This window comes from Enhydra lutris, unplaced genomic scaffold, assembly GCF_002288905.1.
Source record: "Enhydra lutris kenyoni isolate GAN:26980312 unplaced genomic scaffold, ASM228890v2 scaffoldscaffold71, whole genome shotgun sequence".
NCBI lineage: Eukaryota > Metazoa > Chordata > Mammalia > Carnivora > Mustelidae > Enhydra > Enhydra lutris.
In genome coordinates, this window is record NW_019154155.1 from 5166642 (window position 1) to 5181357 (window position 14716).

General features: G+C 45.7%; 1 protein-coding gene across 1 annotated transcript in view; it reads left to right on the top strand.

Annotated features, from left to right (window-relative positions):
* Nucleotides 1–462: 462 nt before the first annotated feature.
* Nucleotides 463–14716, top strand: part of LOC111159897 (large tumor suppressor kinase 2) — a 74601-nt gene continuing 60347 nt past the window's right edge. The window contains 2 exon segments of the mRNA XM_022522566.1: nucleotides 463–504; nucleotides 13407–13957. Coding sequence (XP_022378274.1) covers nucleotides 13616–13957 — 342 coding nt within the window. The 5' untranslated portion in view covers nucleotides 463–504; nucleotides 13407–13615.

A 14716-nucleotide genomic window follows, 5' to 3' on the forward strand; every position in this document is an offset into this window, starting at 1 on the left:
AGCTTTAACGACAGAGTTACCAACTTTTATACCAGTGCAGTCCATGGGGCAATAACTGCAGCTGGGGGCGGGTAACAAAGTAGCAAAAAGGTCCGCAACACTCGGCGGGGAGGCCGCGGGCAGGTGGCGGCGGGCGCGGGCGGCCGAGACCGGGAGGGAGGAAACGGCGGCGGGGCGGAGCGGGCCGGCCGCTGAGCAGCCAGGGCCGCAGGCGCCCCGCCCGGGCTGGTATGCGGCCGAGAGTGACGCGGGAGGCGGGGTCACGTGACGCCCGTGGAATGCCAACAATGTAGCGAATGTCCCACTTGGGTCTGCGCGCTGGAACCTCGGCGTGAGCGCCCCGGGAAGATGGAGCAGCCGCCGCCCGCGCCGCCGCCGCCCGGGGCTCCCCCGTACCCGTGGGGCCAGCAGCAGCTCCAGCCACTGGCGCCCGGTCCCCCGGCGCGCGAGGCCCCGGAGCCACGGACGAGGACGCCCCGGAGGGTGTAGACCGCGCCCCAGGAGGTGAAGGGGCAGGGGCGGGGGCGGGGGGCGTGTGGCCAGGGGCCAAGGCGGGGCGGCTGGAAGTTTCCGCGGGCCGGCGGAGCCCCGGGGCTCCCCGCGCCCACCCTCGGGCCGCTGCGGGGCGCGGCTCCGGCAGGGGCGCCCGAAGCCGCTGCGGGCCGCGGCTCCGGCAGGGGCGCCCGACTCGGCGGGGCGGCCGGGCCGAGGGGCGGGGAGCGGGGCGGCCGAGGAAGTTTGTCCCGAGCGGAGCCCTGCGCCCTGCCCCCACGGCCCCCGCCCGGCCCGGGCCGGGAGCCGCCTCCGCTGGCGGCGCGTTGTCGCGGGCCGTCCGGAGTCCGCCGAGCCGGGGAAGTTGGAAGCGAGCGCCCGGCCGGCGGGACTCCGCCGCTTTGTTGTGCGCGGGGCAGCCGCGGCCGGGCTCCTGGCGGGGTTGGAGCCGCCCAGCCTGGGGCGGCGAGAGGGGCGTCCCGGGAGGCCGTCCGCGCCAGGGGCACCCAGCCTCCACGGGCTTTTACCCCGAGACCCGGCCGGGCGACGTGCCAGCTGGGGGCCAACAGCGTCCGGATCCAGCGTCCGGATCCAGCGTCCGCTGCACCGCCGTCCACCGAGGCCGTACGGTCGTCCGCCACGGGCCGTGCCGTCGTTCCCCCACAGGCCGCGGCGTCGTGCCCCCGCTGGTCTTGCGGTCGTCCGCCCCACCCGCCCCCCACAGGCAGTGCAGCCAACGGAGCCCCCGGCGTTGCCAGGCCGGCGCTCGTTCCTAGCCCTCCAAGTTTGCCTCCCGGTCCTCGCGGGTCGCAGCCCGAGCTTCAGGGACACTTTCGCGGCCGTGAGAGCGGCGGCCGTTGCATAACACGCCTTTCCTGCGCCCTAGTTTAGCCGACTTTCTGGAGCTTGTCTTTTCTGATGCAACCTTACGTGCAGTTAGAACCCTTGCCGGACTCCGGAGATGCGAATTCTGAGTTAATTCGCGTCTTGCCGATCATCTCTCCGCAAGCCTGCCTTCGGAACTTCGGGGAGAGCATCTCTCTCAGGGTGAAGTCTGGTTCTCGGGGTTGGGCGGGAGTGCAAGCCTGGAGCCAGCCTGTCGTATGTTGATTCCGAGTCCCGGGTGCCCCAGGGGAAGGCGGGGAGGGTAGACCCCCAGAAGAAGGTGAAACTCACCTGAAGGCTCGGGGGCCCGGGTGTCCTAGGCTGCTGCCTGGATGTTCTGAGCCCTTCGAATGAGAAACTTTTTTTTTTTTTTATTGCAATCATAGTCGTGAAAGTTTATTTGTAGTTTTATTTGTAGATTATGACAAAATCTTAAGAACTTTTACATTTCCACACGTATGTAGGACATAAGTGAGCGTGCTCTTAATAGTAATCTAGACTTAAAAATTGTTTAACGGTACTCTTAAGCTAGAGGCTATACATTTGGCAGATGAAAATTCAGTGGCCAAACAGATCTCTTCCCAAAGTATTCGGCAAATATGTTACATTTTTAAAGGAAAGTTGACCCACATTTTACCAAGAAACTTAAGCGTACTGAAATTTGAATGGAAAGTCACAAAACGTGTGTTGTCTTTATACAGGTGTTCTGTTTAAATAAGTAGGTGAGGAGCCTTCCTTTAATAATGGAGAAAGCAACTCGTGGCTTATTTTTAGGAAATTTGTACTAAGTAGATCTTGCTCTATAATAGTTAGTTGAATCTCAGCATAAATCCCTCCATGATGGATCACCATTTTTGGGTGCTTAATCAAGAGACTAAGCTGCCTTGTATCTTTTACTTTTTCCTTTAGCAGCTGTAGTAATAAGGTAGTAACAGAACAATCTTCCAAAACGAGAATGCAGAGACTGTTTAAGAAAGCCTGTTTTAAATTATAATTAACAAGATACTATGTTATTCAGTCTCTTATAAAATTTGGTCTCATTATCTAGGTATATAGAACACTGTTTAATGAGTACACCAGCATTCCTTTGAAATAAAAATTGCCAAACATTTAATAAATCTCAAAATGTAAAGCTATTTAAATTGGTACCTAAACAGAAGACCTCGTGCAAAAGTATTAAGGTGAATTACTAATATCGTGGAATTTTAGAACTGCAAAGATTCAACTAGCCTCTCCATCTAGTTGGAAATAATTTTGACCTGAGTGTAAATTGGGACTGTACATATTTCTTTCCTTAGCAAATCACAGGGTTGATGGGAGGGACTTTCCTTTGGTGGGAGGGGAATGTTTTTACAATAAGATGCCTTGTTATTTTAAATGCTGCATTGTAAATAGCCAGCCCTAGGCTTCTAAATCCCTCTGTGTGTTGGGGGTGGGAGTGGGGGGGCAGGTGTTGAAGCTGATAAATTCACCATAAACACATAGGAAGGATTTGGGAAAGCTTTTGGAGGGGGAGGGGGTGTTCTGCTTTGTAGTAGGTAAACCAGACCAACACAGTTTTTGAAAAGCTGCTTTTATATTTTATTTCATCATTATAATGAGAAACTTCTAAACAATATTCCCTACTGACTTTTAATTTTTTTAATTTTTATTTATTTTTAAAGGCTCTGATTCTTTTTTTTTTTTTTTTTTTAAGATTTTGTTTATTTATTTGACAGAGATCACAAGTAGGCAGAGAGGCAGGCACAGAGAGAGGAGGAAGCAGGCTCCCCGCTGAGCTGATGAGGGGCTCGATCCCAGGACCCTGAGATCATGACCTGAGCCGAAGGCAGAGGCTTTAACCCACTGAGCCACCCAGGCGCCCCCCCGACCCCCACTGACTTTTAAAAAATGACTTGGAGAAATACAGAACACAACTCAGTGCCTTTACTTTGTCTTAACTGTAAATCTGCTTTAAAAGGGAGCACAATATCCTGGTCAGCAGAATGAAGGGGTTGGGCTTGATAATCCCCAAAATGACTGACTTCTAGCTCGAAAAATTCTCTGAATCTAATTCTTTTTTTTTTTTTTTTTTTTACAAAAGCCTATTGCTTAGTAATTCCTCTGGACAGAACTGGGCCTCTGTGGCGCAAGTTCGGAGGTCACCGTTCCCATTATGTGTTATGTGGATGCTGCTGTATGAGCCAGGGCTTTATTACACAGCACCTGTGAATGGCTCCTGGTGTTTGAAGGGAGCCCTCCTTGGGCCACCAGTTTTAATAAGTCAGCTGTTCTCTCAGTATTTTTAAAGCTAATGCTATTTGATCTATAGTTTCATTTTTGAAGTGTTATTCAAACAAAGTAGTGTTGGAAATAAAGATAGTGGTTGTGATACTAAAATTAGGACAGAAATTTAACATTATTTAATGTTTACCGTTTACTATATGAAAACCTTATGTCGCTTACCATCTAGATCATGTCAACTTAATTGTGACAAACGGTTTCTTAAGTTAATTAAATAGTTTTTGCCTATGTACTAATCTTTAACATTCATAGGAAATTTTTGGAGGACAAGTGAAAAAATCTCATATTTTGTAGCTGTGGTTTATAGTTATTGTTAACTAATCTTTGCTCTTTTGTGGCATAGCTTAGATTCTGTAACCTGTAAATTAGTAAGGATGGTAAAGATCTTATGAATGTAAGCTGGCTCTTGAATGGGGTGGATCTCTGGAATATTGGCCTCCTTGCCTCCAAGCAGTTTTCCTGATCAGGAATGCTAAGAACCAGCAGGTTTCATTTCTAATTAATGTCATCCTACCTCAGAAGTCTCACTCTTGTGTTTTCATTAAATGTACCCAGACAACACCTGCCCCCTCCCCAACATTATCTGCCCATTCATTTTTCTCTTCTATGTTTGAGCCTTTTCACAGGAAGTTCCAGACTCTAAGAATAGCTTCACACTTCCTTCATCAAATCATAGCCTTTTGCCTTTCTAGTTTTGCTGAAACAATCCTTTCTCTAGTAGATTTTCTCCAAAATCTACATGTACTGGAATTCTTTGAATAGTCACATTATTACCTCTGTCCATAGCAGGGACTCTCAAATGGGATGGGTGTTCTGACTCCCTCACTGGTGTATGTCTGAAATTTGGAGGGAGAGGAAGCAATGCTTTCTTAAAGACTGAAAACCCACACTGGGGTATGGAGTTGAAGATAAGGAGACCCATTCCATACAGTTGCTTGCTGTTAGGAATGCTGCAAATAATGGGTAATAAATCTATCTATAACCTGATCGTTCTGTGTGGTAATCTTGAGGGCGAACTTCTGTGGCTTCATTTTTTTATGCCATTGTTCATAATGCATACATATATATCCCACAGATATCAGGTACAGAGCTAATAGAGAACGTGATGGTTTGTTTTTCCTCTAGATTGTAAACTTATTTAGAGATGAGACCCTGTTCTTCCTGGGTGAGACCTCATAATATCCAGCAAAGTATTTGGCATATAGCACTTCCAAACCCACTGCAGCCTTGTGATTGCACTATTTATTGGAGAGTTTTCCTGGATCCCCAGAGGAATGTAAGCATTGATTTCCTCAAAGACCCTCATTATGAGGGGAGCCCCTGTTGTGGTTCTTGGCCTGGACAGTACTGAAGAGGTCCATCAGCGTGGTAGTTTGTGTTTCTGACATTCAGCGTCTGGCTGGAAGCCTGACCTGTCTGCCTGACTTAGTTTCAACTTTGCTAGTTAATTATAGTAAGGATATGATTTAAATAATAACTGGAATTTTAGGTCCAAGAAATATAGTTTTAAAAAATGCCAGTGTTTGTCATTAGTGTGGGTTTCAGGAGACATGGGTTTGGTTGATTCTGTGGTTGGGGCTTGATGTGTTTAGCATCCAGTGTGGGTTCATGAAGCACTAACAGAAATTAGAATGAAAGTTTATGAACATCTGATAGCATCTTCTGGGATTGGAATTGGGTTTGAGAGGGCCAAATTAAGGGATGCTTCAAGTACTGCTCTCACATTTTTATATGAGCTACCTATTCTAAGTAGTCATTTCAGTTCCAGGTTTGAAAATGAGGTGTTTCTGTTTTGTGAGTTGTATTATAGTTTTAAAATTCTGGAGTCTTATAGTTTCTTTTAAAGTATATTTCAATTGATTGATGATGCCAAGTGAATTTCCAAAATTAGACTTACTTTGCTTGATACTCTCTTTGTTTAAAAATCCACAATCATGAGGCCTTAGGGTCATATTTAGAAAATTCTTGATGAAGGAACTTATTAAAATGATATAATGGTGTGTCAGAGTACTTCATTTCCAGCTGCAATCTTTGGTGAGTATTCTCATGAAAAATTCTTTTCATAAGTTCATAATTTGGCCATGAAACCAACTGTCTTCAAACTAAAGAGACTAAAATACAACGTCTCAAGCTGAGAAAATACTTACATTTTTTATGAGACTGAAGGAAAGTTTCATGCTTTCCAGATAGTTCAGGCAGGAACACAGTTTGCCCAAAGGTGCTATTTTACGCATTCGCTAAAAGACACGGGGCAATGCCTGTGGTGGTCCCAGGACCAGCACTTTCTGTTCAGTGAGGGTGGGAGATGAGAAGAACATGAGAAGAGTGGGCGGTGACCTCCCACTCCTGCCGCACGGAGGAGCTTCCCCAGCGGTGTGTTAATGGGGTGTCACGGAATCATTCTTTCGACTTCTCTGTATGTTTGAAAATTTTTGTAATAAATTGTTGAGGGGGAAACAGAAAGAAAAGAAGCTGAGCCAGATTCTGTTTAAGGGCTCATCCACTTGGTATTTCTTGGCTTCTGCGTCAATTCAGACATCAACACAGAAATGTCTGGTCTCACCTGTGCCAGCTGCCTTTATAGCTGGAGTGTTTCTGGGACACATGAGTGCTTAAAACTCCCAAGAATCTCTGGACCGCTGCTCTTGGGAAGCTGCTGCCTCGTATGTTTTGGCCTCCTGGCTGTTGGGTGGCACATGCATGGGAGGGCGTATGTGGCACCTGGCAGGTTAGACTGCACTCTGTGCGGGGATTTTGCCCTCCTGCCAGCACCCTGTCCCAAGGTTTGGTCTCTGCACGTGTCACTATGTGTAGCAAGGGAACCAATCTTCAAACACCAGTTAGCTAAATGTGAATAGTTAGACGATTTTCCCCCATTTTTGTATGAGTGTTAAATATACATATATTTATCATTTTAACCATTCATAAGTGTATAATTCAGCTGCATTAAGTACATTCACATTGTTACTGCCGTCATCGCCGTAATCTATACTCAGAGCTTTTTTATCATGCGAAAAGAAACTGTACATACTAAATAGCTCCCCATTCCCCTGGCCCGTGGTCGTCTCCATTCTACTTTGTCTCTCTCAAGTTGCATATTCTAGGCCCCTCATGGAAGCAGAATTGTGCAGTATTTGTCCCTCTATGTGGCTTACTTCACTTAGCATAACATTTTCAAGGTCCATCCATGTTGTAGCCTGTGTCAAAGTTCCATTCCTTTTTCTGACTGAATAATCTGCTGTTACGCAACTCTATAAGTTACGTATGAACATCAATGGGGAGCATTTCAGGTGGGTCCACATCTTACACTTCAGAGAACGAGCACTGCTGTTTATTGAGTGCCTTCCGTGTACTCAGCCTTGTGCCAGGCACTCTTCTCTACCGTCTGTAGCCCACTGGCAGGGTTTATCACCTGGTTAGGATGGAGGGGGCAGACCCAGAGTGCTAGGTGACTTCATGTATTCATTCAACAGATGCTTCTTGGGCCTTTGTGCAGGTCTGATAGGCATATTCCTGCCCCATAGACCCTGCAGTTGAAGTGGCTCAAGATGGAAGCAGGCACATCAGTCATTTGTTATACACTGTGACAGGGCTGTTAGTGGACACCAGGGTTTCTGAGGTTGGGTGGGCAGGGAGGTCCTTCTGCAGGGGGTGGTTTTCAGCCGAGAATTTTAAGAGGTATAAGTGAACCAGACTGGGAGTGGTATTTGTTCCTAGCAGAAAGCATAGTCTTGCTAAGTTTCAGAGGTAAGGAAGAATTTGTTGCCGTTAACTTGCCCTAAGTCATCCAGGTTGAACCTGATGCTGGCTGGTTGGGGAGGAGTCAGCTTCTTGAAGCTCAGGTACTGCTCAGAACTGGCCAACTCCGGCCGGGCTGCAGCCACATGTTTCAAATATTAGGTGTAATCACTTAAGTTTTTTCTTTCTTCGTGCTTTCTTTTTTTTTTTTTTTTTTTTTAAAGATTTTATTTATTTGACAGACAGAGATCACAAGTAGGCAGAGAGGCAGGCAGAGAGAGAGGAAGGGAAGCAGGCTCCCCGCTGAGCAGAGAGCCCGATGCGGGGCTCGATCCCAGGACCCTGGGACCATGACCTGAGCCGAAGGCAGAGGCTTAACCCACTGAGCCACCCAGGCGCCCCCGTGCTTTCTTTTTTAAAAAGGAAGATACTTTAACTTTTCAAGCATTGCTATCAAGTAGTCATTTAAAGAGGAGTCACTCACCTACATTTCTACATTCAGTTTGGTTCCTTTTCCACTAAACCAATCTGGACTTTGCCCTGGTCTTGTCTCTTGACTTGATTAAAAGCTGTTTTTTGTCTAACTGATTCTGAGTCTTGAACTTCTTAGTAATTCTGGTAATTGGCCAGTGTGTTGTGCATTACTGATGAGAATGATCTCACATGCAGTTTTACCTGTGATCTTCAGAGCAGCCCTGTCAAGTAGACAGAGAAAGGCTTGTTACCCAGCAGGAAATTGAAGCTCTGAGAATGAAGTGCTTGCCCAGATCACATGGAGCTAAGTGCCAGAGCTGGGGGTGGAAGCCAGGCTTCTCACCTCCAGCTGCTTTTTCCTTCGCACTGAAACAGCCATCTTCTGAATCTGTCTCCCCCAGACCTGTCCTTACCTCCTGTTAAGTGCCCTTCTCCATCTCCACCAAGGCTTCTTTCTTGATGGTCATAGTCCAAGTGGTTGTCCTGGCCCAGAGAATGGTACTACCATTGGCTCTGGTTCCTAAACCAGAAACTTGGCCTCCCCTTTCAAACCAGTCCTCTAGTGAACATCATCGACCCTTATGTGTTCTACTTCTTAAGCTGTTGAATCACCCACTTCTTTCTGTTTTCCAGCTACTATTCTATTTCGAATCCCCATAATTCTTTGGGTAGACTTTTATTGTCACGTTATCTGAGTAATTGATCTTCTTGTCTGTCTCCCATCTTAAGCTGTGAACTTCTTAAAGTCAGAGGCTGGTCATTATTTTCTGCTTCTCTAAGACTACAAGGCCACCTTGTATGGGTGTTTGAGCTGTGCACTGTTCAAGGGCCTTATGTGTAAAAGGGTGTACTTCACGTGATACGAATGCTCACTTAAATAGGGCATGAGTAGCCAATGTGGAGACTCTGGGCTACTCACAGAATACTCGTGCAGCAGTAGTCACCTCTGTGCATAAAGCCACATGGCGTGCATGTCGTGCACCCATTCTGAAGAGTACACATCACTCCTCTGTTACCTGCCTCAGAGGTCCAGTTCCCACCCTCCTTGTGATTCAGACTTTACCTGCCCCGCTCCCTGGGGGGTGTATGTTGTGTGTGTGTGTGTGCACGCATGCACATTTGTGTGATAGATTGTGACATGTGGCATCGGGATGTTTCAGAGTGTGCCAGGCCACTGTCCACAGAGCTCTGGAAAGCTCCCCAGGGCAGGAGTTGCCCATGTTGTACAATAATATAGTAACAATTTACTTGAGGAGGGGGTACCTTTTTATAGTCCCACAAAGGTACCACATGAACCACTAGGGCTCTGCCAATAACTACACAGCAAGTATTGGATGTGGTGGTAGAATCAGTGTCTCAGAGCCGACCACTCCCTCCTCAACCCCTCATAGTTCTAGGGCCGGAGCCATGTGGGCTCCAGCAGCCATTCAGCAGCAGCACAGTTTGCAAAAGCATATTAGACTGGGAATAACCCAGATGTCCTTCAGTGGCAGAATGGATAAACAAGTACATTCATACAATGGAATATTACTCAGCCTTGAAGAATGGCAAACTCTTGCTACATATCACTGTATGAATAACCAGTGTCGACCAAAATAAGCTAGACATGAAGAGTACACCACGTTATTCCATGAATATAAAGTTCAAAAACCAAGGACTAATCCTTGGTGTTAGAAGTAGTGAAGGCGATTCCCCCTGGGGCATTGGTCTGTGGGGGGCCTGGGCCTTCTGGGCTGTAATGACACACTCCTTGATCTAGATAATATTTACAAGGGTGTGTTCTTTGGAAACATTCATTGATCTTATTATGATTTGTGCACCTTAAGAAATATATGTTCAACTTAAATGAAAACAGCCCTCCCCCGACTCCCCCAAAAGACTGACTTCTTCCCCAGCTTTCAGCAACTTTGTGTTTTTACAGTAAATTTCCAGACAGCTTTCAAGCCTTGACCCACCAGGACCTCTTTCACCTGTGCCTGGCTCCCCTTCTCTCTGCTGGTGTGGCGGGGCAGAAGGGACACCCCCACATCTTGGATTGGGCATTCTCACAGCTCTTTTTTCTTCAGTGTGGACTGTCTCCTGTGACCCTTGCCCTTCCTTAGCTGAGTGCAAAGCAGCTTTGTAGCTTCTCTTCAGTTTGCTAATATCACTTGACGGTAAAATGAGGCTTCTCTTCTGAGTCATGCCAGTTGGGAGGGATATGAGCTCCACTCACTTACCTAACCACTCCTTCTTGTGGCTGAGCAGAGAGCTCCCTAGCTAGGCGAATGTTCCCCTTGAGAGCTGATGGCTCTCACTGAAGTCTTTGAGGCTAGACTAAGCCCAGCGTGTCTGGCCAAGGTGTAACTAGCTCCTGAAACCCTCTCTCCTCCCTCCCTGGTACTGCTGCCCCTCACCCAGGCATTCCTCACGCACCTGGTATGTTGCAGTTGTCCCTTGCAGTCCACCTTCCAGTTGGCTTCCAGACTCCTCTTTAAGGGCACTTTTGGCCACGTCACTCCTTAGCTTAACCGCAGACAATGACTTGCCACCATCTGCAAGGAGTCCAGACAATTAACATGGCCTCGAAGGTCCTGCTGGGACCCTGTATGACACCCACCCTTTCATCCCTCCTCCCTCCCGAACTCTCCTGGAAAAGCCTTTGCCACCCAGATGTAAATGTGAGGGGTGGGGCCTGTTCCTCTGCTCCTTTGCATCTGCCTTTCCCCTTGGCTGGAATTCCATTGTTCCTACACTTAGATTCAGTTATCTGTACTTCAGAGTTTTTTCTTTCTCCTTTATTCTCCCACTTGTTAGATGATTTTTCCCCCTCCTCTTGGGCATCTCTTTTCCTTTGAAGCTGTTTATTTGGCTACTTCACCCTCCCCTTGCTGAAGGTTGGATTTTGCTTTTATTTGTACTGGCAGTGCCTGAGACTTAGTAGGCTTCTGATGAATGTTTGCAAGGTGGGTAGGTGGGTGGGTGGCACATAGATGAGTAGATGGTATAGGAAGGGTGAGTATATCTTGATGCAAAGAAACCCTCCCTGATGATTTATTGTGAAGGTAGTATGATTTATGTCTTGTGTATTTCAGTTTTCAAAAAAAAAAGGGGGGGGGGAGAAGACCCTAGAGATTAGAAACAAAGTGATTTGTGTAAATTCCCACAGGAAAAGCTAGAACTCTTCTGCCTGTTCTAAGACATAACGAGTCACTCAGGATCCTCCATACTCCATACGTGCTTGGCAGCTCCTTGAGAATCTCTGTATTTTTGCTGGAATGGGAATTCATGGTTTTAGAAATTTAGGTATTTCAAAACAGATGCTTAGACCACGAAGTCACTGAAAATGAGTGTGGTTGCAATATGCCCCATTTTACACCAATTAAGCAGAGCTCTGGGCTTCTGGCCCCCTGCCAGCACTCTGGTCCAGGCCCCAGGGAAATCTCAGCAGTTCTTGGATCTAATTGTTCACTGTCTGCATAGTCTTAAAACAGTCATCTTGGTGACTTTACTGTGTTAGATGTTGTATATTAAAATAGGGATTTCATGTTGAAAAATGTATTTAGTCTGCTTCTTACTTTCTAAATAGAATCTTCCCTGTCATTGAGAACAATAGTTTGAACTTTTTAAGACCTCCCATCTTCCCACCTCTAAGAATAGTAATTTTAATGTCATTTCTTCAAATTTACAGTCATATATGATTTGAAATAGATCTATGTAAGTAAATTCACATAGAGCTCTTAGAACCTGGCACATAGTGGATACTGGACAAATATTAGCAATCATTTTTCCTTCTACATGACAAAGCCTGTGAAGCAGATTTCCATTTTACAGTTCTGAAATTCCTTACTGAAACAGAAAGTCCAGATCATCCCCTTCGCCCTGTGGTTTTAAAAGACTGCTCTTTTTTTAATTGGTTTTTCTTTGTTCATTAAAATACAAAATGCATCTGCTTTACAGTTGGCTCATTGTTCTGTTGGTTAAAAGGAGTGAAATGAGTGAGGGCAGAAGAAGAGAACAGGGAGAGAGAGGGGCCCCTAGAGCCTCAGGTGTGAGCCCAGAGGCATTGCCGCAGGTCTGTGCTTTTACCACCAGTGGGCATCGGTGCTCTGGTGATGACAGCTAATTACACATATAATAACACAAGTAGTAGAAAACATTGTTTACCAAAGAGTTCCAGGTGCTACTGAGCCGGTTACATGCATGGTCTTACTCAGCTCACCATTGCCCTCTCACTAAATGGTGTCATTTGTTTCACCCAGGGAGGGTGAGGGAAGTTAAAGGACTTGTCCAAGGTCACCCAGTCACCAAATGAGCTAGATCCTGCTTCCAGGAGAGCTGGCTGCTAAGGGCAGTATCGTGTTGGGCTCCATTTTGTTTTCTGAATGCAAGAACAACAGAGTAGTCAGTGAATTAGGCCTGGGGTAGGTGTAATTCACTATCAAAAAATGGCTTTGTTGTCCCTATTTCTACATGTAGAAGTTGTTTCCATGCCAAAGTCATAGGTGATCTATATGAATAACTTACTGAAACAGCCCCTCGTTAGTATGGTCATAGTGTACCCTGAGAAAGAAATCACCCACATGCTTTTACCAGTCCCCTTTCATGTAAATATCAGTTTCTACAAGAAAGGTATTTAGGCCACAATGCTGATAAGAACGTGACCACTTTGTAAAAAAACAAGGGAGTAATTACCTTCAGAATCTCATAGCATGTTGTGTTAGAACTGCTTTCAGTTGCAATATTAGGACACCTTTAATGTGATAAGTTTTGTGGTATCTTCCAGGAGGTTTGGGAGGGCTTTCTAAGGAATAATTTCTTTCTTTCTTTCTTTCTTTTTTTTTTTAAAGATTTTATTTGACAGAGAAGTAGGCAGAGGCAGGCAAAGGGGTTGGGAGGGGGCGGAAGCAGGCTTCCCGCTGAGCAGAGAGCCTGATGCGGGGCTCCATCCTAGGACCCTGATATCATGACCTGAGCCGAAGGTAGAGACTTAACTCACTGAGCCACCCAGGTGCCCTCTAAGGAATAATTTCTAAAGACATGGAAGGACCACAGGTTTGGGTGGGAGAGTAGGTTAATGAAATCATGGAGATAAGAGACAAAGGTGTGGCTCATGAGTTGAGTGGTTGGTTATTAGGAACAAGCCAGAAATCCAAGACCTCATATAGAAAGTTTAACCCTACACACTCAAGCTGTGAATTTCAAAATGAAATTATATTATAGTGAATTATTTTAAATGAGCTATCAACTGTTAAAACTACTTTCTGCTCTGGCCTGAGTTAAATATTTCTAAGTCAGTACGAGCTTGTGGAGATTTACTTTATTGCAGATTACATATTACAGGAAGCATCTTGGGACAGCCCTAGATGTCATGTGTGCCAACCAAAGCTGAACACTTTTTTTTTAAATCATTTCTGAGAGGTGATATGTTCTTTCTTAATCCTTCCAAGTGGAACAAGTAGAATTTTTTCAAGATCATTGTCCGTTTCTGAAAAGTATCGTTAACAGTATGTGAAAGCCACAAATGAGTATGTTCTTTCAATTTTCTTTTTCAGATAGCGATGATCTTCAAAATGAAGACTCTGGAAAATTTTAGGTTCTCTATAGGAACTACAGAAGTTGAAGGAAAGAAGATTTTCAAAAGGCAATTGTTTTGAAAGTATGTTTACAACTAACTGATACTGTTGACAGTTTGTTTTTTTTTTTTAAATAATAAAACACTTTAAGAAGATAGTATTTATGGTAAAAGGAAACTGGACTAACAATGAGGCCAAAGACTTTTCCTGCCACAACTTATTCTGGAAATAGCCGCCAGCGACTGCAGGAGATTCGAGAGGGCTTAAAGCAGCCGTCCAAGTCTTCCACTCAGGGGCTGCCTGTGGGACCAAACAGTGATGCTTCCCTGGCCACCAAAGTCGTGGGGGGCAAGGATGCTGCCAGGCAACAGCAGCAGATGAGAGCTACCCCAAAGTTCGGACCTTACCAGAAAGCTTTGAGAGAAATCAGATACTCCCTGTTGCCTTTTGCTAACGAATCCAGCACTTCCGCAGCGGCAGAAGTAAACCGACAGATGCTGCAGGAACTGGTGAACGCGGGATGTGACCAGGTGGGTGTAACCTCCCCAGGCTCCTGCCCTGGCATTTAACAGTAAGTAGTCCCGCAGAGTGCAGGGGAGACAGCCAAGGATCCTGTGCTTGCACTTGAAGGCTCTGAATTGCTTCCGAAGAGAAGTGTTTCTGGGTCAAAACCAGAGGCCCTTCTGGTGTGCCATTGCATTTTTTTCCATCTTCTCTCCAGAACGGTCTTTTTGGCCGCTTTTCCTTTACAGGCAAAATCTAGACATTTCCGAACTCTACTGAAATTGTACCATGTGTCTTTTCTGTTCTGTCCTTGTGAAGTTGAGAAGGGCTTTCACACTTAGCCCTTTCTTTGTGGTTTATTTGGGCTTATTCTGAGCTGTGATGGGGAAGATAGTGGCTTCCCTTGTTTTTAGCTTGTGCATTCATTTAACTTAGCTAAGGGGAAGGTTGATTAACATGATTTGGCTCTTCTTAAACTCTTTTTTCTCCTATTTTGAAAAACAGTATGTATACTGTTATAGGAGACATAACTATGTTAAGGAAATGATCAAGCAACGTAGTCTGACTTCTCAATTGCTTTCAAGATAAGGGACACATTAATGGAGGTGACAATAATAATATATAAATACACAACTTTTCTCTATACATTTGTGATGCTGTAAGGACTCACATAGCCACGTAAAACCCAGGTTGAGGGGTTGGACCATGTAAAATGGAACTGGTGTCCAACCACATAAAAATGCATTTAGTAAAATCTAACTGGTAAAAATGTAATTGTCTTACAA